The 23988-nt window shown below is 42.2% G+C and overlaps 4 protein-coding genes and 1 pseudogene across 4 annotated transcripts; 2 read left to right on the forward strand and 3 right to left on the reverse strand.

Moving 5' to 3' along the window:
* The first annotated feature begins 4613 nt into the window (after positions 1-4613).
* LOC115671904 (uncharacterized) lies at positions 4614-9308 on the forward strand. The gene is made up of 5 exons (XM_030593584.2): positions 4614-5490; positions 5592-6880; positions 7797-8186; positions 8506-8723; positions 8818-9308. Exons 1-5 carry the CDS (start codon positions 5321-5323, stop codon positions 9064-9066), a joined length of 2316 nt encoding a protein of 771 aa, XP_030449444.1. The 5' UTR covers positions 4614-5320; the 3' UTR covers positions 9067-9308.
* Positions 9309-11559: 2251 nt separating this feature from the next.
* On the forward strand, positions 11560-13149 carry LOC115672023 (60S ribosomal protein L34). Its single transcript, XM_030593763.2, has 4 exons — positions 11560-11745; positions 11899-11978; positions 12593-12702; positions 12806-13149. Exons 1-4 carry the CDS (start codon positions 11667-11669, stop codon positions 12897-12899), a joined length of 363 nt encoding a protein of 120 aa, XP_030449623.1. The 5' UTR covers positions 11560-11666; the 3' UTR covers positions 12900-13149.
* A 222-nt stretch (positions 13150-13371) lies between these two features.
* LOC115672022 (glutathione S-transferase U9-like) lies at positions 13372-14748 on the reverse strand. The gene is made up of 2 exons (XM_030593762.2): positions 14395-14748; positions 13372-14202 (listed from the first exon to the last, which is right to left on the reverse strand). Exons 1-2 carry the CDS (start codon positions 14713-14715, stop codon positions 13834-13836), a joined length of 690 nt encoding a protein of 229 aa, XP_030449622.1. The 5' UTR covers positions 14716-14748; the 3' UTR covers positions 13372-13833.
* Positions 14749-14889: 141 nt separating this feature from the next.
* On the reverse strand, positions 14890-17437 carry LOC115672021 (protein FEZ-like; annotated as a pseudogene).
* A 2218-nt stretch (positions 17438-19655) lies between these two features.
* LOC115672096 (uncharacterized) lies at positions 19656-23660 on the reverse strand. Its single transcript, XM_030593863.2, has 10 exons — positions 23339-23660; positions 23154-23245; positions 22853-22960; positions 22381-22463; positions 22042-22175; positions 21710-21759; positions 21546-21638; positions 20532-20623; positions 20300-20406; positions 19656-20179 (listed from the first exon to the last, which is right to left on the reverse strand). The coding sequence occupies exons 1-10, from the start codon at positions 23561-23563 to the stop codon at positions 20138-20140; spliced, it is 1026 nt and encodes a 341-aa protein (XP_030449723.1). The 5' UTR covers positions 23564-23660; the 3' UTR covers positions 19656-20137.
* Between the last annotated feature and the right edge of the window lie 328 nt (positions 23661-23988).

The following is a 23988-nucleotide window of genomic DNA, read 5'->3' on the forward strand; positions in this document are numbered from 1 at the left end:
AATCGCAAGCTAATACACCTAGGATAAACGGAGGGTAAAACCCCAAACTGGTATATTTGTCAACAGCCACGTGTCAGTAAACTAAATAATTTGACAGTAAAATTTAACGGAAACTAACAGAAAGTAAATTTATACCATTTTGAGGTTTTTGAAGTAAATTTATGATGAGATTTTTCATGATAATAACCCTAAATATAAATACTAACATGGCATTCTTTTTTTCTTTTTTTTAAACATGGCATTGGGTTGTCCTTTTTGGGCTCAGATAATACAAGCCGGAAATAGAGCTCAGAACCTGAACAAGCCCGACCTAAAAATTTCGGACTTGTTTGGTTTGGACCAGGCTGAGCTCGGAATCTTAAATTTTTTTTAAAAATATTTAATAAGTAATTTTTTTCACTTGAAAAGTTCCCTGCTTTCAAGAATAACATAATATCAATTCAATAGTATAACAAAACAAATAATTCACTCGTGAGTTCTTCCTTTTTTTCACTTAGGATAAAAAGTATTAATGAGATATAATTATAAGTATTAGAAATTGTACGAAAACCCGCAGGGTTTGGGCCGGGCCAGACTTATGAATTTTCATCTTAATCCCTCCCCGCATTTTGAAAAGTTACATATTACTTCCCCAAGACTTTGACATCGTTGTACATTAATCCCGAACTTTTAAAAAGTTACCGATTGCCCTCCTGAACTTTAAATTTTTGTATACCCAAGCGATTTCACCCCTTTGATCTCTTTCCACCAAATCAACGAGAGTCCCACAGCACTCAAATATAGAAAGCGGGCCCCCAAAGATATAAAAGCTAATCAAACCAAGAAAAGAATTCTCTATATCATGGGTGTGAAAGCCGAACCGGAAAACCGAACCGAAATCGAAACCGAGCCGAACCGAAATTTCGTGAATTTTCGGTTCGGTTTTCAGTTCGGATAATGGAAAAAATAACCATTCTTTTTTTTTTTTTCTAATTTGGGTAGTTTGGTTCGGTTCGAACCAAAATTCTCAACAAAAATTAAACGCCCAACTTGAAAATCTCTTTTCTTAGTTCGGTTCATGCTCAGTTCATGCTCAATTCGGGGCGTGAAGGAAAACCAAAAACCCAACCGATTCGATCCAGGTTTTTGATTTGGTTCATACTCAGTTCGGGGTGCGGTTCAGTTCAGTTTAGCTGCTCACCCTATCGGTTCGGTTCGGTTCGGTACGGAAAATCCGAACCGGACCAAGCCGTTGACACCCCTACTAGTCTATAGCTTCCGCCAATTGACTTTGCCAAAATTAAAGTGGCGACTTCCTTATTACTGTAGTACTCGGGAAATTCCTAATTAACATCCGGATTCCGTAGTGGGCTCAAACTCGAGACATAACATTAACAATTTTCGATTAAACAAACATTCCAATCTATTTCAAATTAAGTGGGACCTTGGAGCAAATTCGAGATGGAAAAAGTCAGAATAGATCGAGACGGAGTTCGAGCGTTGTCGAGCTCCGCGGAAACTACACAGGCCGAACGGCGTCCAGATCGATTGGGCGAAACGGTTCCGATCGACACGACCCGATCAGACCACGACAAGAGACACCACGCTTTCCTCGCACGTTGAGGAAGAAGAATCGGGACACGAGCTAAAGTCGATCCTTCCAATCCGAACCGCATCCCGCGCACTCGCACGATCCCCCAAGTGTGGACCGCGAGGCCGACCCCAAGTTTTGGTTCCCTCAAAAACGTGTGAGCCCAGAAAAGGCAACGCGCGGGGTGGGGGTGTTGAAGTTGACCAGCCCGTCGTCGACGTAAACCCGAGGGAATCGTCCTTTCCGTCCAGGAAATCGAAGCGCCCGCAACGTGTTTGTCATTATGCCTCACTCAAGCTTCCAAAAAACAAAAGAGGGAGGACATCGTCAACGGGGGAATATGTCCTACCTATCTTTCCGTCATTTATTTTACTCACGTCACGCCACGAAGCCCGTCGAAAAAGCCTTGCCTTCCTCTTAGACATAGTCCCGGTCGTCGTCTCTCCCTTCTTCTTCCCCCCCCCCCACCCGCCGCTCGTCACGGCACGATCCTGGCCGACCGCGAGAGCGATGCGCTTGGGACATCTAATCAGATTCTTGGCTAAAGGAGAAAGCTTGACGTATCGATGCGATGCTGCGTAGTCAATCAAAAAGATCGCATAAATCCAAACGGCTTCTGACATCGGTTCTCGTCTGGTTTCGTAGCGCGGTTCCATTTCGAAGCCCTTACGTTAAGGTGAATTGTGCGATTCTGCGAAAGACAAATTGACACGAAAGGCTCGTGCCTTTGCCCGTCGCGAGGTCGAAAAGGAGAAGATCGAAGTCGGAAGAAATATCTGGGGGTTCTTCGGACGACGAATCGTAGAACTGAGATCGCCAACTAACATAGAAACTCGGTGTCATCGATCAAGTCGAAGTCCATTGTGCTCCTGAACTTGAACTCGATCTCCATCGCGGAAGCACAAGAAAGGAAAAGAGCTCAAGAGCTGCTCGAGATCATGAAGATTCGTGCGATCGAAGAACCGATAGTGAAGAAATGAATAAAATTTCCAGATAGGTCTCGACACATAAAAGACATAAGAGAAAATGGGATAGATTTACCGCGGGTGTCTTTATTTGAGATTTTTCGTACACGAAATTAGTTTATGATAAATAGGGCACGGCTGCTCTAGATTGAAATATTTTGCGATACGAAAATTAGTTCGAGATAAATACACCACGAATACATCGGTTCAGAATTTCTGGCCATATTAATCCATTGGACCTAGCCATTTCATGTCCTTATGCAGCGTGAACGATCCATTACAAGGAAGATCATAGCGGGACAAGCGAAATCTAGCGATGGATTAGGTGTTTTTCCATTTTGTGGTGGAAACATATGCTAAATGTCATTACTATCATCGCTTTCAATTTTTTCCATCATTAATTAGGGACAATTCACAGCCGCCCAATCTTTCAATCTCAATGTGATGGCATATCACATCTGGGTTTTTAGCACGCACCATGATTTCTTGATCTTGATTTCAGAGCCCTTCTTGGTGGCCTTAAAAATGACTTGCGCCAACAAATATAGACATAAGAGCCGATCCTTTCGAGGCTGAATCATGACCCTTAATAAAGAATGGTCCGTACCACGAAAAATCCTAAATCGATACATCTGTGATAAATTTACTTTAAATTAATTTTTTGATCACTAAAAACTCCAAACTGATTCACTTGTTACAAATTCATCTTCCGTTAAATTGAATTAATATCGTGAAAAATCACAACTAGATAAATCTGTGATAAACGGAGGGGTAAAATCCCAAACTTGTACACCCATCAAATGCCACGTGCCATCCAACTCGGCAATTTGACTGTAAAATTTAACGAAAACTAACAGGGGGTAAATTTGTCACAAGTATACCAGTTTGAAGTTTTTTGTGGTCAAAAAATTAATTTATGGTAAATTTGTCACAAATATATCAGTTTGAGATTTTTCGTGGTATTAACTTAATAAAGAAAAAAAAAATTTGAACAGATGAGCCTGAACAACCCCATTGTTTTTCTTGATGCTCCAAATCAGACCATTAGGTGGAGGCTCTCTCGCATGATCCATGACGTGTGTTCAATCATGAATAAAGGGGACTAAAGAACCCCTTCACACATGCAAGTGCACAGAGTCTTCTTCTAAACAATATGAGTTGGCCATTACAAATTAATTTTAAGTACACGAGCAAGTACGTATGTTGGTTTAAGTATGGTTAGGTGGGTGAAGGGCACATAGGCTACCATTGCCAAAAGGACGATGGTCCAAGCGATTCAGTGGGGATATGGACGGGAGAGTCCCATAAACAATGTCAACTCCATTTGCATCAAGCTCTTCTTTCCAGCTCGCGATTCGTATCGAATCTAAACGAATCGGATATTTCGTCTAATCAATTTTCCCAAGTCAGACTAAGTCTATCCCTTTGATCCAGTCAAAGACAGATCGTCCACATTTGAAAAAGAGATTCAGAGAGAGCTACTTCATATAGCGACACAACCTTAATGAGATTGAGCCGAGCACGAACAGAATTCGAGATCTCAAGATGACAAAGGTACGAGGTCCCGATCGTTTTCTTGCTCGGCTAAATTCCATCTACGATAACTCACTTCTTAGAAGTTTTGTCCGCATTATGCATTCACACAGGTAACATTTACTCACTTTTGGACCCTAAAAATCTACTATGTAAAGATCTTGAACAGTCTACCTCTCGTCACTAGTGGGGTTCAACCGTCATTTTGCCCGCCAAAAAAAAAACCTAAACCAACAACGGGGGGTTGACCCTTTCCATCAAGACCAGAAGACTCGGTGGTTCTGCCACTAATTTAGTTTGGTCTGTGACGGCATCGCACACTCTCCGTCTGTAGAGATAAACATACATCATAGACACAATTCAATCGGTACATTAAAAAGCACGAAGAAAAAACCTGCAACTAGGGTACTCTTTGAATCCTTGGCGGTCACAGGTTTCCTCGCCAAAGAGCAGAAGCCGAAGCTTTGACTGAAGCCGCCTCGCCTGTCCAGGTATATGTATCTGGCGAGTTAACAGTATTGCCTGCACACCCAGTTCCTCTAATTCCTCATGAATCTTTTTTTTTTCCAAGGAAAAGGGGATACCGTCCTTGTGTTTAACGTCCGAGAGATGTCTAAATCCAAACATGGCCTCAGACGAAGCAGCTTAACCTCTTAATAGAGGAAGAGACGCAATTCAATCAGTAATTTAAAAAGGACGAAGAACAAACACCGACCAGGTCACGAGGAAAGGGCACACTGCCTTAACTCTCAACCAAACACAGTGCAACTTCAGCTGATATTTTCTTCTGACGCTCCATCGTCCCCGTCACCGAAACGTGTCGCTTCCAATCGAGTCTTTCCAACCCACAAAATCCCATATTCTTTCTTCTTTTAACTCCGACAGGAACGTTAAAAGAAAAAGGAAAAACGAGAAATTGGAACTTGAGGTAAGATCGTCTCTTGGAAATGCAAAGCGACCCGAAGGAGAAAGAGAAAGGCGCAGGGAGGGAGTCCGCGTTTATTTAATCTTGTTCCTGTGAACGGGTTGGGAGCCGAAAGTTCTCCTCTTCCTCTCGCACAGTCTCTCGTGGCGGCCTGAAATTCTCTCCATAAATTTCGCTGTCTGCAAGTGGAGAGTCCACTTCGTTCCGGGGAATAAGTAAATGAATTGTAATGGAGAAAGAAACAAGGGGCTTGCGAGTCACTCTTAACTTTGCTTGCGATCGAGAAAAAAATGAGAAAAAGAACAGACGCAGAGGTTGATTGAATTGATGGGTACCCGAGAGTTGTCTTTCTTGAAAGCCCATCTGAATTTGGCTGGCAGAGGATTGCCGAACCGGTTCCTGCACGGAAACATGTCCGGGTTCGTGGCCTCGTTCTGGATTTTGCTCTGCAACTTCTTGTTCTTCGTCTTTGGATCAGTGGGCAGATACATCTCCAGGTTTGCTATGAAAAGAAGTCGGTTCGTTTTTTTGGTGAATTCTTGAAGTAAGTAATGGTTGAGATAATTTGTGTTAAATTTTGGCCCTTTTTTTTTTGTAGATTTCAAGCAGCTGAAAAATTTGAGAAGAACGAAGAAAGTTCCTGTTTTGCTGGTTCACATGAAGACGATGGGATGTATTCGGAGGGCAGAGAGATTGAAAACAGAGAACAAAACGAAGATGTTGCTGGAAGTGATGGAGACGAAGAGGGCTCTGTTTTTGTGGAAACTGCGTCGAGCAAGTATGAGTTCTGCACTGGGAGAGACATCAGCGGATTTGTGGAGCAACCAAAAATCATGAGCTTCACTGTCCAAGAGGTGTTTCTGGGTTCAAGCGATGATTACACGATCCATAGTAAAGATCTTGATGTTGGGCATTATGTCGGCAAAGAGTTCGGTGAAGAGGAGACTGAAGCACAAGAGCAAATAGAGGAGGATTCTCACGAGAAAGATGGCTCTGTTCAAAGCATCGCAATGGATGAAGTCCTTGATAACAAGGTAAGGGAGCAATTGATGGATCAGCAGCTTAGTGAAAAGGCAGAGGTTCTGGAATCAGAAGATGAATTTTTGGATGATGATGCTTTTCTTGATGAAGAGGAAATGATTTTGGATGATCTCTTGTCTCAAGCTGATCAAGTTGATCCAGAGTTAGAATCGGTTTGCTCAGATGATGGAATTGTTTTTGGGTCTGATTCAGCCAATACTTTCGATGCCCATAAACAACAGCACCTGGAAAATTGCACAGTCGACGCTGCCGTAGATTTGAACGGCGACGAAAGAATTCCAAGTTCTGAAGAAGATGAAATGCTCAGTGAAACTACGTTAGACCCAGAAGCAGCCTTCTCTGCACATCAATTTAGTGATAGTGAATCGGAATCTGACGAGGACTACATAGAAGTTGAATTGCAGAAAACGAATTTCTCCACTTCAAATTGGTCGTCCTGCAAAAATTCAGTCGAGGACGATGGGGAAGGGGAAAATCCGTCATCCAACGACATGGAACCGATGACGGCTAATTCAGAAAATTCCCCGGAACTCGTGCATTTTCAAGATAATTCACCAGCATCGGATTCTGATGATAATTGGGACTGGGAGCATGATGACATAATAGAGCAGCTAAAGATGGAGCTTAAAAATGTGAGAACCGGAGGACTTCCCACGATCTTAGAAGAATCCGAAACAGACTCTCCAATGATGGTGGGCGACGCCGATCTCAAGTTGAAGCCGCTGAAGCTCGACCAGAAGCTCGAGCACAAAGATCTGCTTCAGGAGATTCAGAAAGTGTACAAGAGCTATGCAGAGAAAATGCGGAAATTGGACATCTTGAACTACCAGACTCTACATGCTATCGGTAAGTTTTACTCGCCAAAATCTTGATCCTTTCACTTTCGTTTTGCTACAATTCTCATTCACATAGCAAACAGAACGGGACAGAGCAAATCTTAGCAGAAGTCACTTTGATTAACCGGTGAATAATTTGGAAGAATGTTGATCCTTTCACTCTGATTTTATTACAATTTGTCATTGACGCAGTAGATACATACACAGCAGAAGTAAATTTGATCGACCAGTGCATTATAGGATTGAATTTGATTCCTATGTTTGCAGTTCCCGATTTTCTATTCTTGGGAATCTGTCTGACAATAATGAGGAGCTAATAATGGAACGCTTTTGTCCCTGGTGGGATCTGATAGACTTCTTTTGACTCCGCAATGATCGCCCTTTTTTTTTAATTTGAAGCGTATAAATGGCGACTCTCTTAGCATAAACAAATTCAATTTTGATAAAGTAGGAGCCGCACAGACCAAAGATGTGCAATTCCTGTGAGGAAGATCTTTTAAAAGAAGCATGATGGACGGTGGGTCTCCATCCCCTGTTTTGAAATCTTTATTCCATTTTCGAGTTCTTTCAAATCAACTGGTGCTCGTGTAAAGCAGCCCAATTTGCTGTCCACTCCTTGTACCACAAAAGCCACCAATTTCTTTAAAAGTCCTTGTCACTCTGTTTCAAAAATTTATGTTCTCTTCTTTCTCCTCCATTAATTTTTCATGTGAATAGGACAGGTAACTGGTGCACCTAAAATTTTGCGACAGTTTCTCTACCTACCCACTCGATGCACTTGAGTTTCTCTGCATAATGATGCACCAAACTCGTATGGTGACTTTAATTTTATTGACAGACATCTCGCTCCTAATTGGTATTTGCTTGGCTGCAAACTTGACAAAAGGTTTCTGGATTTAGCTAGACTGTGTCATGATCATCTGCAGGGCTGCTCCAACTGAGAGAACCGCTTAACTCGAATAGGAACCGTAAAGTTCTCCTCTCGCAGAGCTGGACAAACAGATTGAGGAGGCCCAAGATTGACTCCATGGCGGAGTCCATGGTCGCGCTACATGGTGACCTCGAAATGGTTTATGTAGGACATGCTTGCCTCTCGTGGGAGATTCTTCAGTGGCAGTACGGGAAAGCCCGGGAGATGAGAGAGTTTGATCATGGAGGGTTTCGCCGTTACAATCAAGTAGCTGGCGAGTTCCAACTGCTCCGAGTGCTTCTCCAGAGATTTATAGAGGACGAGCCATTTCAAGGGCCGAGGATCGAGTATTACGTCAAGAACAGATGCGTCCTGCGTGGCCTCCTCCAGGTGCCGGCCATAAGAGGTAAATTAGAGGATGCATTCCAAACATGACCGAGCTATTGAATTCGATGTGTGAATGCTGAGCTGAAATCCTATCGTGGGCTTGGTTAGATTTGTCGAATTGAGAGGACAACAAATTGGAGCAAAATCAAGTTCAAAAACTGACTAAAACCAATTAGATCTCATTCCATTTGGTTCAGAAGGGGTCTCAGTTTCAATGCCGACATGTTACAGACCGAAATAAGTTCAAAAGCCCATTCGAGTAATACGCAAAAAACGAAAATTGCATGTAAATCAACAGATTGCTAGATAAGTAACTATCAAACTATTGCAATATGCAGACGACAGCTCCAGGAATAACAAGGGAAAAGCGGCCGAGGAGGATGCTATCTCAATCGAGACTTTGGTAGAGATCATAGAGGAATCAATGCGAGTTTTTTGGGATTTTATCCGTGCTGATAGACACGAACCCGACGGAGGTTTAAAGCAAAGTCAGCTCAACGAACAAGACTCGGCAGATTTGGTACTTCTGACAGCTCTCAGGGCTCAACTTCAAAAGGTTTGTTGTGTTCTGCACACATGGGCATTCCATATTATACTTCACTTACTTTTCAAAATATCAGCTCAGCTAATCGAATCCCTCTTGCTTGCAGAAGGAAAGAAGGCTCAAGGACATAGTGAGGAGCGGAAACTGCATAGTGAAGAGGTTCCAAAAGCCTCGTGACCGGCTGGATCCCGCGATTCTGTTCGCTCAGGTCGAGCTGAGATTGGTCTCGAGAGTTCTGAGCATGCGGAAGGTCGCGAGAGATCAGTTAGCATGGTGTCGCGATAAGTTGGACCGGATCAACATCGTTAGTAGGAAGATCTGCGTGGAACCGTCTTTCTTGCTCATCCCCTGTTGAGATCGGAGGGCGAGGCTTTTGCCGCGGAGTTTTTGCTCGCCGACGGCAACATTTTACAGAAAAACAGGATTAGGAATATAGGGTGAGACTGGATTGCTGTGGCGCTGGTAGCGATATTGTTTACCGTCAGGATGTGTACTTTGCATGGTCCCTGCGGTGCACACATGCATCTTTCTCACGGTCTCTGTAATAGTTGTGATGTATATAGACATAAAAAATAAGATGCCAAATCCTTGTGCAAAGCTGGAAGAGAGAGGGTGCTGCTGTTATGAGACACTTTCCTTTTCTCCTCTGCATTTTCGCGTCGTGGTCGAGTCGTCTTCTCGTGCCGTGTTTAGAATTGTCATCCGTTGCCGTGCCTCGGGAAGAAAAAGATGAAATGAGAATGGAAGAAGCAGTAGTAGCAAGCAACTCTTTTCTCCTCGCAACTCACACTCTTGGTGAGAAGGGATTCAGTCAAGAGGGAATTTCTCAGGATGAGCTAATTAAGGTTTATTTACTAGTAAAACCAGTTTCGACCTATTCCCGAGAGATTGCTTGAGTGGTCAAACGTTTGTTTCGGATGCGACAGATTCCATGTTCAAATCACATTTTCTTCATTCAGAGTAATCTTAGGATTGCGTGGGCTGGCCTGAATTCCATGTGCATTCTAGGCGAGTCGAACATTTCATTGACCCGAGATTTACCTATTCCGGTCGAGCGCTTAGCATAAACCTGTGAACATTGTTATGCATGTTAAAAATAGCTCACAATTTAGTATAATAATGAACGCAATGAACTGTACGTTCCTGAATAAGTGTATGTCGACGCTGATTCCAAAATGGGTTGGAATCTAAGTCGAACATTCTTGAAAGGATTTTCTCCTTCCGGTCGATAATAAGGGCGATTTCGTCATCCGATACAGTTCTACCCTTTTGACCTAGTCAATGTATAATAAGTCTATTTCTTAATAGTTCTTTGACATAATCGAGATCAGGTTCCGAAGAGATATCCTCGACCGAAAAGGGGTTTTGATCGGGAACCAGCGGCGGGGCCTCTTGCGAGGGCAGTGGATTTGGAACCTGCGGTAACACCTCTTGTACAGTGTTCAAAAAAGGCGCAACGACCTCCAATTTAGTATAATAATTAACGCAATGAACTGTACATGAATGTCGAACATGGCAATTCTCTAGAAGCTCTGACATTTGATACATAGAAGTCATCACACATGTATCGTTGCATCAAATGGGTCTCTCTCACCCAAAAAAACTAGCTCGAAAACTTACCTAAGTCCTTCTACAACCAATGTCGAATAAGGCTCAACAATCTTCCCCTCACACATTGGGCCCTTGGTCGGAGCAACAACAACCCATATCTCCTGTATGAATATTGGATCCAGATTTGTTGGTAAACTGAGTTATGATATCAATGTTGAGTGATGTTGGACCTCATTTACCCTAAAAGGTATTTTTTTTTTTGGATAATAACACAAGTAGTCCCTAAACTTTGGCCCAACATGTAATTTGGTCCATGAATTTTTAATTTATTCAATGTGGTCCTTGAACTTTAGCATAATGTGCAATATGGTCCCTAAACTTTTAATTTGTTCAATTTGGTCCCTGGACTTTTGGTACATGTTCAATTTAGTCACTGAACTATATGAAAATCTTCAATGTAGTCCCTAAACCCCAACCGTAGGAGCCACCTCATTCAATGCTATATGTGATCCGGATGTAGCTAAGGCTTCTTTTTCTTGTTTCGGGCTATGGCCAATCGGGATTTCCCCAATGGCATGCCGACACGTGGGCGGGTGAAGGCTACAAGTGAGAAAAGTAGGTAGAAAGCAGGCTGTGCGGGCTGTGAGAATAGGGACCATCCATGCTTTGCCCACACATGATTTTATCGTTTATTTGTTGTTTAATCCGTAATCTTTTTCGGCATTTTGACAACCACCTATAAATTTTGATTGAAATTAGCGAAAGAAAATAAGCTGATTCAATGTAAGTGCATTTTACTAATACCACTGGCCTTTATTGTGCAACTTCATATTTTTTTTCTTTTTTTTTTTGCAAATTAAGGCACGACCAACAAACAATTTAAGCTCGATACGGGTTGGAATTTTGTAAAGAGATTTTTTTTTATAAATCAATGTTCCATTTTTATAAAAAAAATTTTTAGTGGATTGACCCAACACATGGTTTACTTACATTTCCAATTCAATTTATGTGCTTTTACATTAATTAGGAATTTTAAGATTCGTTTATTAATCTCATTCCTAATTTAATTTGAACACATTTTCTTTTTCATTTTAAATGATTTAACAGCGCATAAGCGATATAGGATGCATAGAAGTCCATGAAATGGGCCGGGCTCAGCTCAGGCCCATGTCATCTCCCCAACGCATTGCCGTCGGATCGAAAGACGAAGAGCTCGTTCGCAGCCGTCGGATCTAGGGCGTCCATCCGTCGTCGCCAAGCGAGAGGCTCCCCCTCCTATATCTGCAAACCCTAGCGCACACCGCGACTCCCCCCTTCTCTGCTGCGACTGGAAGCCGAGCTCTCTGCAAAAAAAGACCCTAGAGGCAATAAAGGAGGGAGGAAAAAGAAGTAGAAAAAAAAGAAATGGTGCAGCGTCTCACGTATCGGAAGCGGCACAGCTACGCCACCAAGTCGAACCAGCACCGGGTCGTCAAAACCCCGGGTAATCTCCTTCGTTTCCTCCTTCCTTCCTTCCTTCCTTGTTGCTTCGTTCTTGCGTGTCGAATGTTCTTGGGCGCTGAGAGGTCTGATTCGTTCTGGGGGCTGCGAGTTTGAATCGAGCTGCGCTTGTGGGTTTTTTTTTGGGGGAATGCAGGCGGGAAGCTAGTGTACCAGACCACCAAGAAGAGAGCCAGTGGCCCCAAATGTCCCGTCACTGGCAAGAGGATTCAAGGGGTACGCTCTCTCTCCCCCCGCCCTGTTCTCCATTTTTTGCCCGATGACCCGATTGGTTGATTGTTGAAATTAGCCGCGAAACGGCGTGTGCGTGTGTGTGTGTGTGGAGAGAGATCTCGTGTTTTGGTGCTATGATGTGGATGGTTGTTCCGGATGATTGCGGTGCGCTTGCTGTCACTGTTGGATCGAATCGATGCTCTCGCGGAGGTGTTTCTTCTCGCACGTATTGGGTCTCGACTTTGGGACACTGTTATTGCTGTTCGGGAGTATTTGTGATGTCTAGAAGTTTGTTTCGACGTTGGGTTTTTCTCGGTTTGGTGCTGGGATTATCGAGACTGTGTAGACAATGAGAGAAATGCACGCTGTTGCCTTCTCTCCAAGCTGGTATTGCCGGGCAAGAGCTTTATGCTCTGGAAATGATTGGCGATGTTATACCCGATACCATTGTTCGTGGGTTGTGCTTGATCTAGATTCTTGTTCGATGAGAGTGCAGCCGATGCTCTTAGAAATTCATTCCTTCGATTCGCATCTGTCGTAGTCTAATTTCTTGCTTGCTTTTCATGTGTTGGGGTCCCTTGTGTCGCATTCATGATAGGCCTTGATCATATGTGCAGATTCCTCATTTGAGACCAGCTGAATACAAGAGGTCGAGATTATCGAGAAATCGCCGTACTGTGAACCGTGCCTACGGTGGTGTATTGTCAGGAGGAGCTGTTCGTGAGAGGTCTTTATTCTAACCCTATATCTGCGGATCTTTTTTTTTTTTTGAAATTATCTTCCATGCTATGCTTAGGAATGCTCATCCTGAAATTGAGCGGTTTTTTCAGGATTATCCGGGCCTTTCTGGTGGAGGAGCAAAAGATTGTGAAGAAGGTGTTGAAGATTCAGAAGGCTAAGGAAAAGCTAGCCTCCAAGAGCTGAGATTTGTAAAACCACAGTGAGTTTGGCGCTTTGAGAGTAATTTTGGCTTTGAATTCTTGGTAGTAATATGAGTTGCTGGGTTCGAATTTGCTTCTTGGGCTTCTTGGAACATCATATGTAGCGCTCCTTTCATCACTTTGTCGACAAGTCAACTACTTAAATTTTGTCTTTTCCATTGGAATGCTTGCTGATGGTACTGAAAACATCATTTATGATATTCATGATGTAATATTAGATCCACGATTTGACATATTGGCTCCGTTTGAGCTTGGATGTCTTGGATGTCGCTGAGGGCATCTTTCAGGTCACTTGTGCAACCAGTTCATAGTCTATTGTCAGCTAAGGAGAATCCATAGCCTTATTCTAAAGTCTGTTAAAACTTGGGTTATTTTCACCGTTATACAGAATCTTTTTATTAGTTCAGCTTTCTGTTCTTAGACTCAATTTGTACTTGAGAGAACCCTCAATCATATAGCAAAGTAAAACTATGTTGCATGATTTATGTTCTTTGAAGTAATGGAGTGCTTTACATCAGAGGAAAGCTGATTGTTATGCATTTCCTGGCCGAAAGAAAGAAGATCTTCACTAGTTTCATGTTTCAACACAATGTCATTTGGTTGTATGGATTAGTGAAAGAGCGGCAATCATGTGATAGATTTCGCGCGAACAATTTGTGGAAATTTAGAAACTGTCTTAGGAAAATAATCCACATGCCTGAAGCATAAAAGAAAGAGGAAGGTTTGTGATGATCTGGAAATCTTACTGCTAGGAAATGGTTGCATTTGCAGAAGATGCAGAGGTAGATCTCACGAAAGAAGGTGCAATCGTACGAGTGATGTGTGTATTATTCAACTATTTTACAATATATAGCACAATGCCCGGCTAATTGCGATGGCCACGATGTATCATTACTACCTGTGAGAAACAATACAAATCATACGGCGACCTTTGGAGTTTGGAAGAACTTGGCCTTCATTTTGGCTACCAGCTTGTCATGAGGTGGGAGATTCTCTCTCATCAAAGGGTGTGCCTTCAATTCATCCACCCATGAGAAGAACAATTCATTCCTCTGTGGGTCTGTGATCTTACCAATGGCCTCTTCAAAGGCTTGGTAGTGGCAAGCATTTGTACCGATCACTACGCCCAAAAAGCTCAGGTTCTCACCATTGAAGAATGGAGATTTTGTAGGAAAGTCCCTCTGAATGCCCTCCTCAAACACCCTCAGCACCTCAGCGAGGTCTTCTCGAGCCTTATCTTGATCCTTCCCTTTGGTCTTGAGGACGAGGTAGGACGCTAGCCTGACCTTTGACACCAAAGCATCGAACTGTTAGGACTCAAGCTAAAAGTGATCGCTTGCCTGTTCCTACTTCTCACATAAATCATGGTTATTGTGCTCGTGAGTCGTGATGAGAGAGTGAAATTTCCAGTACTTGTAAGTTAGAATCATTAGAGCTTGTGTTTTCTGCTGGCAATTGCACGAGACTCTGGTCAGTACCTTCTGATCGTAAAAGTCCGCCCAAAAGCGGATTTGCGACCTAGTGTAAGGATCCTCGGGGAGGAGTTTGGGGGCATGGCTCCAGTACTCATCGATGTATTCGAGGATGAGAAGCGACTCGCAGATCGGATGGCCATTGTGCAGGAGAACTGGCACTTTCCGGTGGACAGGGTTGGAGCGGAGCAGCAAGTCGCTCTTGTTTGTCAAGTCTTCCTCCACGTACGCGTAAGGAATGCCCTTAAGTTTAAGGGCGAGCTCGACCCTCTTGCAGTAGGAACTACCAAACGTACCCAGCAATACAACCTCACTACTCTCACCCATCTCTCTCTCTCTCTGTTATGCCCAATGGCTAATGCAAATGCAGCAATTTATAGTCTGCGCGAACTCTTACTTTCCAACACCAGGTGATCCAGATTTGATTCGGTCAAAAGCTCAATAGTGATGGTGCGATATGATAAAGACTGTTCAGTTAAAAAAATGTGAATGGTTAGATCTTGAACAGAGTTTCTCAAGTCAGAAGACTTTTTATATTCGATTGGTAAAGGATTTGATTGAAGATAATAATATATATTGTGGCTTGGAGAGCACGTTTGAGGACCAAAGACTTTGCTGGTCATGGTCAGGTGATTGGACTGAAGGAGATTGCCTCACAAAGAAAACTTACACCTACCCCCTGGCTCCTTAAATAATGAAGGGAGGGTTGGCGAGCTTTCGTATGCTCTGTGTTCACCTGCACGTGGGACTTAGTCTTAAACGAGTACAGAGACGCAACACAAAATCTCCAAACTTGCTGGGGATCTGTCAGTGACAGAAAAAACCACGGATGGATGCCGCAGCATCATGGTTGCAGCCGACCGCGGCAATCCGACTGCAGCGCAACCTTTCCCTTAACGATCGCATAGGTGATGTGGAATGCAACATACCCTTGAAGAAAGTACAATAAGTGAATGACGCTATTGAGAGATCACGTGGTTGACTAACAACTACAAAGCTACCTTTGCAGAATCAGTTTGCAACTTGGTTTTCCATCGTCAGTTCGATAAATAAAAATAAATAAAAATCAGCCATGGTTTTGATGCGGATTTTGGACTCCTAACACTATGTGCTGTCGAGAAACCTCTCAGGCGCACCTACTAAAGAAATTACTCCAAGCCGACGTGAAGCAACGTTCCATCAGAAGCGAGCTCGACGACGCCCGCCAACTGTCGACACTTGAGCTCTTCTGCACTGCCATCTCTCCTCCATTCGCTCCGACCCTTTGCGCAGGCTCTGATTGTAGATTGACAAACGAGAAGGCACAATCTCCGAACACCGACGAAGGGACGTTGAACATGGTGGAAGCGAGGTCAAGTGTTCCTTCCCCGGGTGCCGATGGTGATGCTGACGAATGCGTTTCGCTGGAAGAACACGTCAACTTGTCTTTCAGAGATGGGCTGGGAATGTGGTGATCGTGATGATGGTCTGTGGGTGGTGTCGTTGCTGTCATCGGAGAGAGGCAGAGTGAATGAGAGAGGGCTTTTTGAGTAGTGGACTTGGGTTTCTTGAATATCCTGCATATGGCCCATGAATCCTGCAAAGGTCCAAAACAAATTTAATTAACGAAAACTGCGATTATGGCCCTAATTCTTTGGCCACTAATGAAAACTGACCTGAGTTTGCCAACTTCATCTGCTAATATATAGAACGCTCGCGTTGGATTGGATTTTTTTTGGCCACCTTACTTCTTTCTTCGAAAACTTGAATTAATAAAAAAAAAACTATTCCATAGTGTTGATTTTTTTTTTAATTCGAAATTTACTCTTTTGAATAATTTCAAGTCTTATGGTCAAAGTGCATGAAACGGCAAGATTTGAAAGTAATAAAAGTCACTGTGAAAATAAATCGCGACAAGGTACTCGAAAACATGCTCAAACTTGAGATTGATACAAGAGTAGAGTGTATCACATTATCCGTTTTTTCCTTTTTCGATTTCTAAGAGCGAATCCCATTATTCATTGGGTTATGTATTATTGGTTTTTTTTCTCGTTTAATCATTTTCCGATGTGCATGTGAAACTGTGTACATTTATCTATCAAAGATGATACTAATACATATGAAAAAGTTCTCAGAAATAATCATGACAATACTGTACCACATTCTTGCATGTGGGGGAAAAAATAAAAAATAAAATAAAATAGTTTCCATGAAAATTTCTCAGAAAAGGAGAGAAGACAATGAACACCACAATAAAACCTCAAAGGTAAAGAATACTTACATGGGTGGGGAGGCTCTTCTTTGATGGAAGTGGGGATGCAACTAAATCAGAGAGAGAAGGCAGCCGAAACTCATGCATCATCCAGTCAGTCTTCACCCCTTTCCCAGCTCTGCCTCTGTAGAACACGAGAGATTTCTTCAACCCTATTATGTTATTGCCACACTTGATGCTGTTGATGCTGACATCGTTATTGAGTTGATGAGATGGGGAATAGATGGGTCGATCAGTGCCTGTGGCTTTCCAAAAGCCACCTCTGGTCACTCTGTTGGGCCTCGCACTGTTTCTGTATTTCCTGTCCCTCGGGCAGTAGAAGTACCACTCCCTTTCCCCAAGAGTCGTCGCCAACTCTATATGAATCACATGAAAAGTGCAAAAAGAATCAGTTTCCAATCTAGTCATATCAAAGTGAAGAATGGCATCGAGTCTTGAGATGCAAACAGTGACTCCTCAACAAGTTCAGGAAAGAGTAAACGAAAATTTCTTCAAAGTAGAAACTAGAGATTATGAGCATATGAACCAAACAAAAGCACCCCCATGTCTTTTTATCATATCTTCTCTATTGAATCCAAGCATTCGCACATGCATGCAAATGATCAAATTCGTCTTACTTGGGAGATCCCATGGATCATATTTGTAAATATCAAGTTGCTTGATGACCTCCACACAGATGGCTTGCTTCTGAATCTTCCTCTTCAAGTAAAACCCCACAAGCTCCTCATCTGTGGGATGGAACCTGAACCCTGGCAATATCAACTCCTCCATTGTGTCAGCTCCATCTCTCTCCTCCATCTCTCTCTCTCTCTCTCTCTCTCTCTCTCTCTCTCTCTCTCTCTCTCTCTCTCTCTCTCTCTCTCTCTCTCTCTCTCTCTCTCTCTCTCTCTCTCTCTCTCTCTCTAACTAGCTCTTAAGAAGATATAAAAGCAGATGCAAGGACTTCAAGCTGCTGTTTTCGGAAACCCTAGAAGTTATGTGCACAAAATGCTGAACACTAACCAGTAGGTCAAGTTTTAAGGAGTGAAGCTTCACCAATATAAAGTACAAAATCTGGACAAGTAAGTTTAACCCCCATTATTTTGTTCAATGACCGAGGACCGAAGGATGAGCCGCCAATCATGGTGGGGTGTGTGACTTTGAGAAGCAACTTGTTTTTGCGAGGAACGTGGTGGATCCTCCGATTCCGTGAAGCTCTCAAGCAAAGCAAGTGAACAGGGAACTACTACCAAGAAAATTACTGTCTTGTAAAACAATCTGAATTTTCCTTTTTTTTTCCTCTTTGGTGAGTAATTGATGCATCAATAAACATTTAATCTTCTCATAGTTTGATTGAAGACCATCTCATATGGCTATTTTCTAGATGCACATTTCTCAGAAGCCCTGTCCTTGAAAAGGAAAATATGTCTTTATAAACTCTTAAGGCATGTTAGCTTAACAAGTCTTTCGAGGGTGTAACCTTGTTGATTTTGTCCCTTCAAAAGAAAATAAATAATTGGTTATAGCATCACCTGACATTGAGGTTTTGAGGAGAACACAAATTCAATGTCGTTTTTGAATTTGAACTTGACCAAGTAAATTGGATTGGCAATTTTCGGCCCAAAAAGACTAGAAAAACATTTTCATCTTGCAATATGAAATTGTGACTTCTCTTATAATAAATTTACTAGGAGCTGATACGATTCTACATTTTAAATTAAATGGGGGCTAGGAAATGAAGAAGACCATTAATTGTTGCCTTCCTCTTAATTAATTCATCAGGCAAGGGCTTGTCTGGTCTGGTCCAAATTGAGGAATCTCAAGAACTTCAACATCAATGTGTTACGGGGATAAGGAAACAAAAGCTTGGAAAAAAAAGCATGGCGTTCGAGACCAGTACTACTCATTGATTATTTTAAGGTTTTCGGGTCGTGGGAATCAGGAAACGCAGTTTCTATTCCATTCCTCCAAGCTTCTATTCCACTGAACTTGTCAGGTTTGAAAATGCATTTAAAATTGTCGGAAGATACCCTCAAATTGAGAGACCGTGCATGATAGCTTGCTTGTGTTGGACTTTACTGCAAAGATTCGTTGACCTTAATGAATAGCATTAATAATTGCAACGAAGCTCATCTTGGGTTTCTCAAAGAGAGCAAAACCAGTCGGGCTGCATCATTTAAATTTGTCGTTTTTCCGTTTCTTTTTTCACGAGGAACATAAAAAAATGATAATTTATGCAGAAGAGTAGGTTCCAAATGTGCAGATAGTCAATGCCATTACATGGTAGTCGAGAAGAAGAGCCCGTGTAATAAAGTTGCCAAACAGGCCAAGCGAGGATAAAGTGACATTGAGTTTACATCCATATTCCGTTGCCACTCTCAAATCTTTGGGAAATTTGAGGAAAGAATCCAAGGCTGCATTTTGGCTTTAGCTACGGATAAATTTCCCAACTTTCGACGGTTTGTTATTGTGCAAGTCGATTTTGTAAATCGATGTGAGCATTCCCGGCATTTCTGAATTCACGTTAGATGCTTTTACTTGAAGAGTGAGAACCATACTCTAACTTGGTTGTCACCCTCAACTTGGCCAAGAGATGAAGTTCAAAAGAGAAGGTATGAAGGAAATTTCAAGAAAGGCTAGTACATTTTCTACATAATTCGGGTTGCTAAGTTGAGTTATGCCAAGTAAATCTAATAGAATTAAGTACGTATGTTATGCACTTGCCGGTTGCCACCAGTATGAACAGGCAAAAGATCCATAGGGATTTGTTTCATGTATGATAAAATCATTATAATCCGACCATGTTTTCTAAATTTTTGCCACAGAATTAGGCAAATGCTCTCCCTTGTAATCGTAAAATGCAGTTTTAGTTTTGCTAAATTGAATCCGAGCTTCTAATTCACTGAATTCACCTTCTGAATTTCCTCATTTACTTCGAGTTTTAGACGTCTTGATAAAAAGGACTCGTTATTTGCATCAAAATAACGTCACATGTGAATGTTACTTGACATATATTTACCAAAAAGGGATGGGAAGATAACATGTAAGAGACCATGCATTATATCTCGCTTGTGTTCAACTTGATTGCAAAGAGTACATGTACTGTCCCGGTGAGAAATAGTAGTGATAGACATGGTTTTCGTCTTTGTTGCCCGCGAGTATCGCCGGCAAGTAGAGCACATATAATCACGTCATGATCTCACTGGCTGTTACAGGGCACATAAATCAGCTCAATTATACAACACCAGATATGATATCTACCTAAAACACCTGAATGGCCTAAGCGCTTTCCTGCCGAGGAAACATCAAAACATACTTTTTAGCTCTTTGCATAAACTGCCAAGTCCTTTTTTCACGGCTAACCTGCTCTGCATTAGTTGGCTACAACATCGCCTTGTTCCACACATCCACTTAGTTTTTTCACAGAAAGAAGAAAAGAACAGAAGTTACCGATGGTGCACTTGGAGGAAATGAAGAAAAGAAATTTTATGGCTTCACGGTCTAACGAAGAAAACTCTATCAACTCGACTGCAACAATTCCTTTATATCGTATCCTTGCAGCTATAGAAGAAGAATGAGCCAGGAAAACAGTTTTAGCATGTTGAAGAAGATGGAACAAGCCAGTTAGAACATCAGAGCCACAGCAAGCATATATGTGCAGTACAAACATAAATGTGCTACCTGAAGGAAGGTAAGAAGTATAATGACTCCTGAATTCCAGAGAGAATGGATCGTGATGGGTGTGATGAGGTTTCGAGTCTGAGCATAGGAAAATCCTAAAGCCGCCCCTGCCACACCATGAAGTACATAACTTAAGAGAGCAAGATAAGGAAACAGAGAAAAGTGATACTGATCATATTTGAGCACCCATGGTATCATTTCTTGACAATAGCATAGAATATCGAATCACTACCTAGAACAAAGAGTTGAGGAAACTCTCCAGGAGTGAGGTGTGCAAGCGCAAACACAGCAGCACTTATAAGGACAGCAACTGGAGTAGGAACCCTGTGGAAAGCGAGGGCAGCCCCAAAGTTAAAATTACTTCCACAACAAAAAGAATGAATATTTAGTTTGATTAATGTTGCACCTGAAAAAACAAGCATAAGAAACGATCGTGAACTAGTAAGTAATCAAGCATCTTTATATAAAACCAGCAGAAGACATGGCCTTTTCCACTTTTGACACATGAGCAAGCATTATTGAGATTTTAATCACGTGAATGATGAGAAGTTTTAGAGATGACAGGACCGTAAAAAAAGGCAAGCTCTATATTCTATAATCTAACAAATTACATGCAAACGGTATACATACTTTTGCATGGGTACATACCTAACAGAAAACTAATAAGATATGGCCCAACAAACTTTCCAAGGTACTTCACCAGCCACAGTAAAACTTGTTAGGACCATAATGCATATGGCATTACTGTTAGCCAAATACGACACGCGTCTCTCCACTAGACTGGGAAAAACCCACCTCAATCTTTTTTGGAATGTGTTAATGAGCATCTTTAGCTGCAGATCTCACACTCATTCTGCCTTTGCTGTTATAGACGGTTAAGTTCCCACAATAGCAGTATGAAGCTTTACAAATGATTTTCTGCATGGCCCTCTACAATGATATATAAAGTGGCGTCTTTCAATTTATAGGAGTTCTTTGCGCTGAACCTTTTTTTCAAGGGAAATAAAATTGAAATATGATGATGACAGGGAAACACACAAAAAATCCAACAATCCAAGTCCAACACCTTAAGTAAATAAAAAAAGAAATAGGTTGTATATTTCTCCTTCTCTGCTTCATGATGGTCTCACAACACATGATCTCTCATGAAACTCAAAGAGAATTGAGAAATGAATCCAGAACATAGAACAATTTATGGAATTGCAAAACCAAATACAGCGCTTTTGAAAAAATTGAGAAGCCGTACCATTTTGTTAGGGACACCATAAAAAATCCTCGGAATATAGTCTCTTCAAGAAATGGAGCAAGGACGCCCGTGATGCCCAACAGGCAAGCGGTGCTACACAATGGAATGAAATAAGCAAATTCCCAAAGAGCATTGAGGAATCTACCAGTTCATTCTGAAAGTACCTGACACTTGATGAACCAATCAATGGAAGCAAGCGAACCAGAGCATCTGTCTGAAACCAAGTAAACATGGTTGCACCAACTATCAAATTTAAGAGGAACGTGACTGGAAGGAGAGACAAAGAACTTATGAAGAAGGTCAACCAACTTTTTTCATATTAATGATCCTTAAGATAACAGGATTCTTTCGATTAAGTTATCTAATGAAGGAAATGAAGCTAATTTATCCACATTCTAGCATGGTATACTTAAACTTGATCTGCGAGTATATTGTCCTCTGCATCTTGATACAAAATAGTTTCACAAAAGAAAAAAAGCTTTATTCAGATTCTAACCTCTCTTTGAGGGGTCTCTCCACTAAAAAAGGACATAGCATAACCTGTCACTGCTATAGCTAGTAGGGCACCAATAAGACCAATTCCAGCCCACAAGAGCCAACCTCTCTGTAAATTAAAAGGCTCCTTCAAATCTGAAGCAGCAACATAAAATCCCAGTCAGTATTCACCTCCAAGGACATATATTAGAGACTCAGAAAAAGTACTAAAGCTCCAAAAAATATATCCACTGTACAGGCGGTCAGGCATTTCTGTTTGTTTAATCGGTGTATTTAAGCTTCGTAACATAAGATAATAGCTTATCATGATGGATGCCAGTAGTGTATCTTGGAACAATACCATAGCGGAAAAGATCTTCAGGAACTGGTTGAAAGGTCCGAGTGATGCCATAAAGAACTGCAAGTACTGCTGCAGTTGTAATACTGCCAAACAACAATATTCAAAAGTAAACCTCTAAACCACATTTATAAACAGCAATTATTTTTCGCTCATGTTTGTCTCGCCCCTCTTATGCAACAGAAGAGCATGGAACGGATACATTGACAAGCAAGACTAAACGAAAGTAACTTTCTCTCGTGTTTTTGGAAATAGAATGGTGGCTCATGCGAATATATCAGTCAGTGGGCTCGATTATTTCCATGAATTCTTCTCCCCCTTTATCATACAGACAATCGCGAGCATGATCGCCAGAGCGCCACAAACATGCAGAGATCGTGAATATTCACCCCAAGATTTGTTTTTTCCTTATACCCTTTAATCATCTCAGCAACAGTTAGCAGAAACAAGAGGATCGCAAAGAACGAATCAGTACCCTTGATCAAGAAAGAGGAGTTCTGCTTTCTCATCTAAGCTCAGCTCCTCGAGTCGAAGTCCGAGGTATGGTATCGCCGCGGTCTCCACCAATCCTGTCAAAACAAAACTGCCTGGGGAAAAAGATCAAATTCATTTTCCTTACCAGCTCCTGCAACATTTTATCAACTGTATCATAGAACAGAAAATGTTTGCTCTCTAGAGCAAATTTCTATTGACCACATGAACCAGTGAAAAATAGAGTTTTGTTATTAATGATACCTCTACCAGAATCACAAAAAGAAAGAAAACAGAGCAGACACCTTACTCCACAGGCGAGCGAGGTGAGAGAAACAGTCTGCCATTGCCACGGCACGTCCCACCGCTTAAGTATTGGCCAGCCCGAACCACTTCCCTGCGGCACAAACCCAAAAACATGAGAATTTTCGCCGGCTGTCGCCGCAAATCGGAACGCAACCGGAGAGTTTCAACTCCGCGGTCTCGTCACCTCTTCACCAAAACCGCCTCCGGATTCGTCTCTGGCGTCCTGGGAGCGAACCGGAGAGACCCTCTTGCGGTCCGAGAGTCCGCTCCGGCGGCGGCGGGGAGAGAGGGAGAGGCGAGAGCTGGCGAGGAACGAGCGGGTCCGGCTGAGCGGAGGTAGCTCCGGAGAGTTGGAGAAGAAACGGAGCGGAGATCGAGCCACTGGGTAGAGGATAACCATCGAGGCCATTGCGAGATGGAGCTCTTCCTGGGCGCGTCGCGGGACGCGGAGACTTGAGGATAAGGCTTTGAGTTGCAGAAGAAGCAGAAGAGGAAGAAGAAGAAGAAGATGAAGACGAAGATGAAGAAGAAGAAGCAGGGGGCGTCGGTTTCGGGCCTCCGTTTATCATGGGCCGGGCCGGACCCAAAGTTGGGGCCCGATTAGATTACCATTAAACTTCAATTTTATTTGCGTTAATATCACGAAAAATTCCAAACTGGTATACTTGTGACAAATTTACCCAAAATAATTTTTTGACCGCAAAAATTCCCAAACTGGTAACTCTGTGACAAATATACCCAAAACTAATTTTTTGACCACCTAAAACTCCAAACCGGTACATTTGTGACAAATTTACCCTCCGTTAGTTTCCGTTAAACTGGATTAATACCTCA

This window comes from Syzygium oleosum, unplaced genomic scaffold, assembly GCF_021117445.2.
Source record: "Syzygium oleosum isolate NSW1041296 unplaced genomic scaffold, Sole_v2.1 Sole_v2.03, whole genome shotgun sequence".
Lineage (NCBI taxonomy): Eukaryota > Viridiplantae > Streptophyta > Magnoliopsida > Myrtales > Myrtaceae > Syzygium > Syzygium oleosum.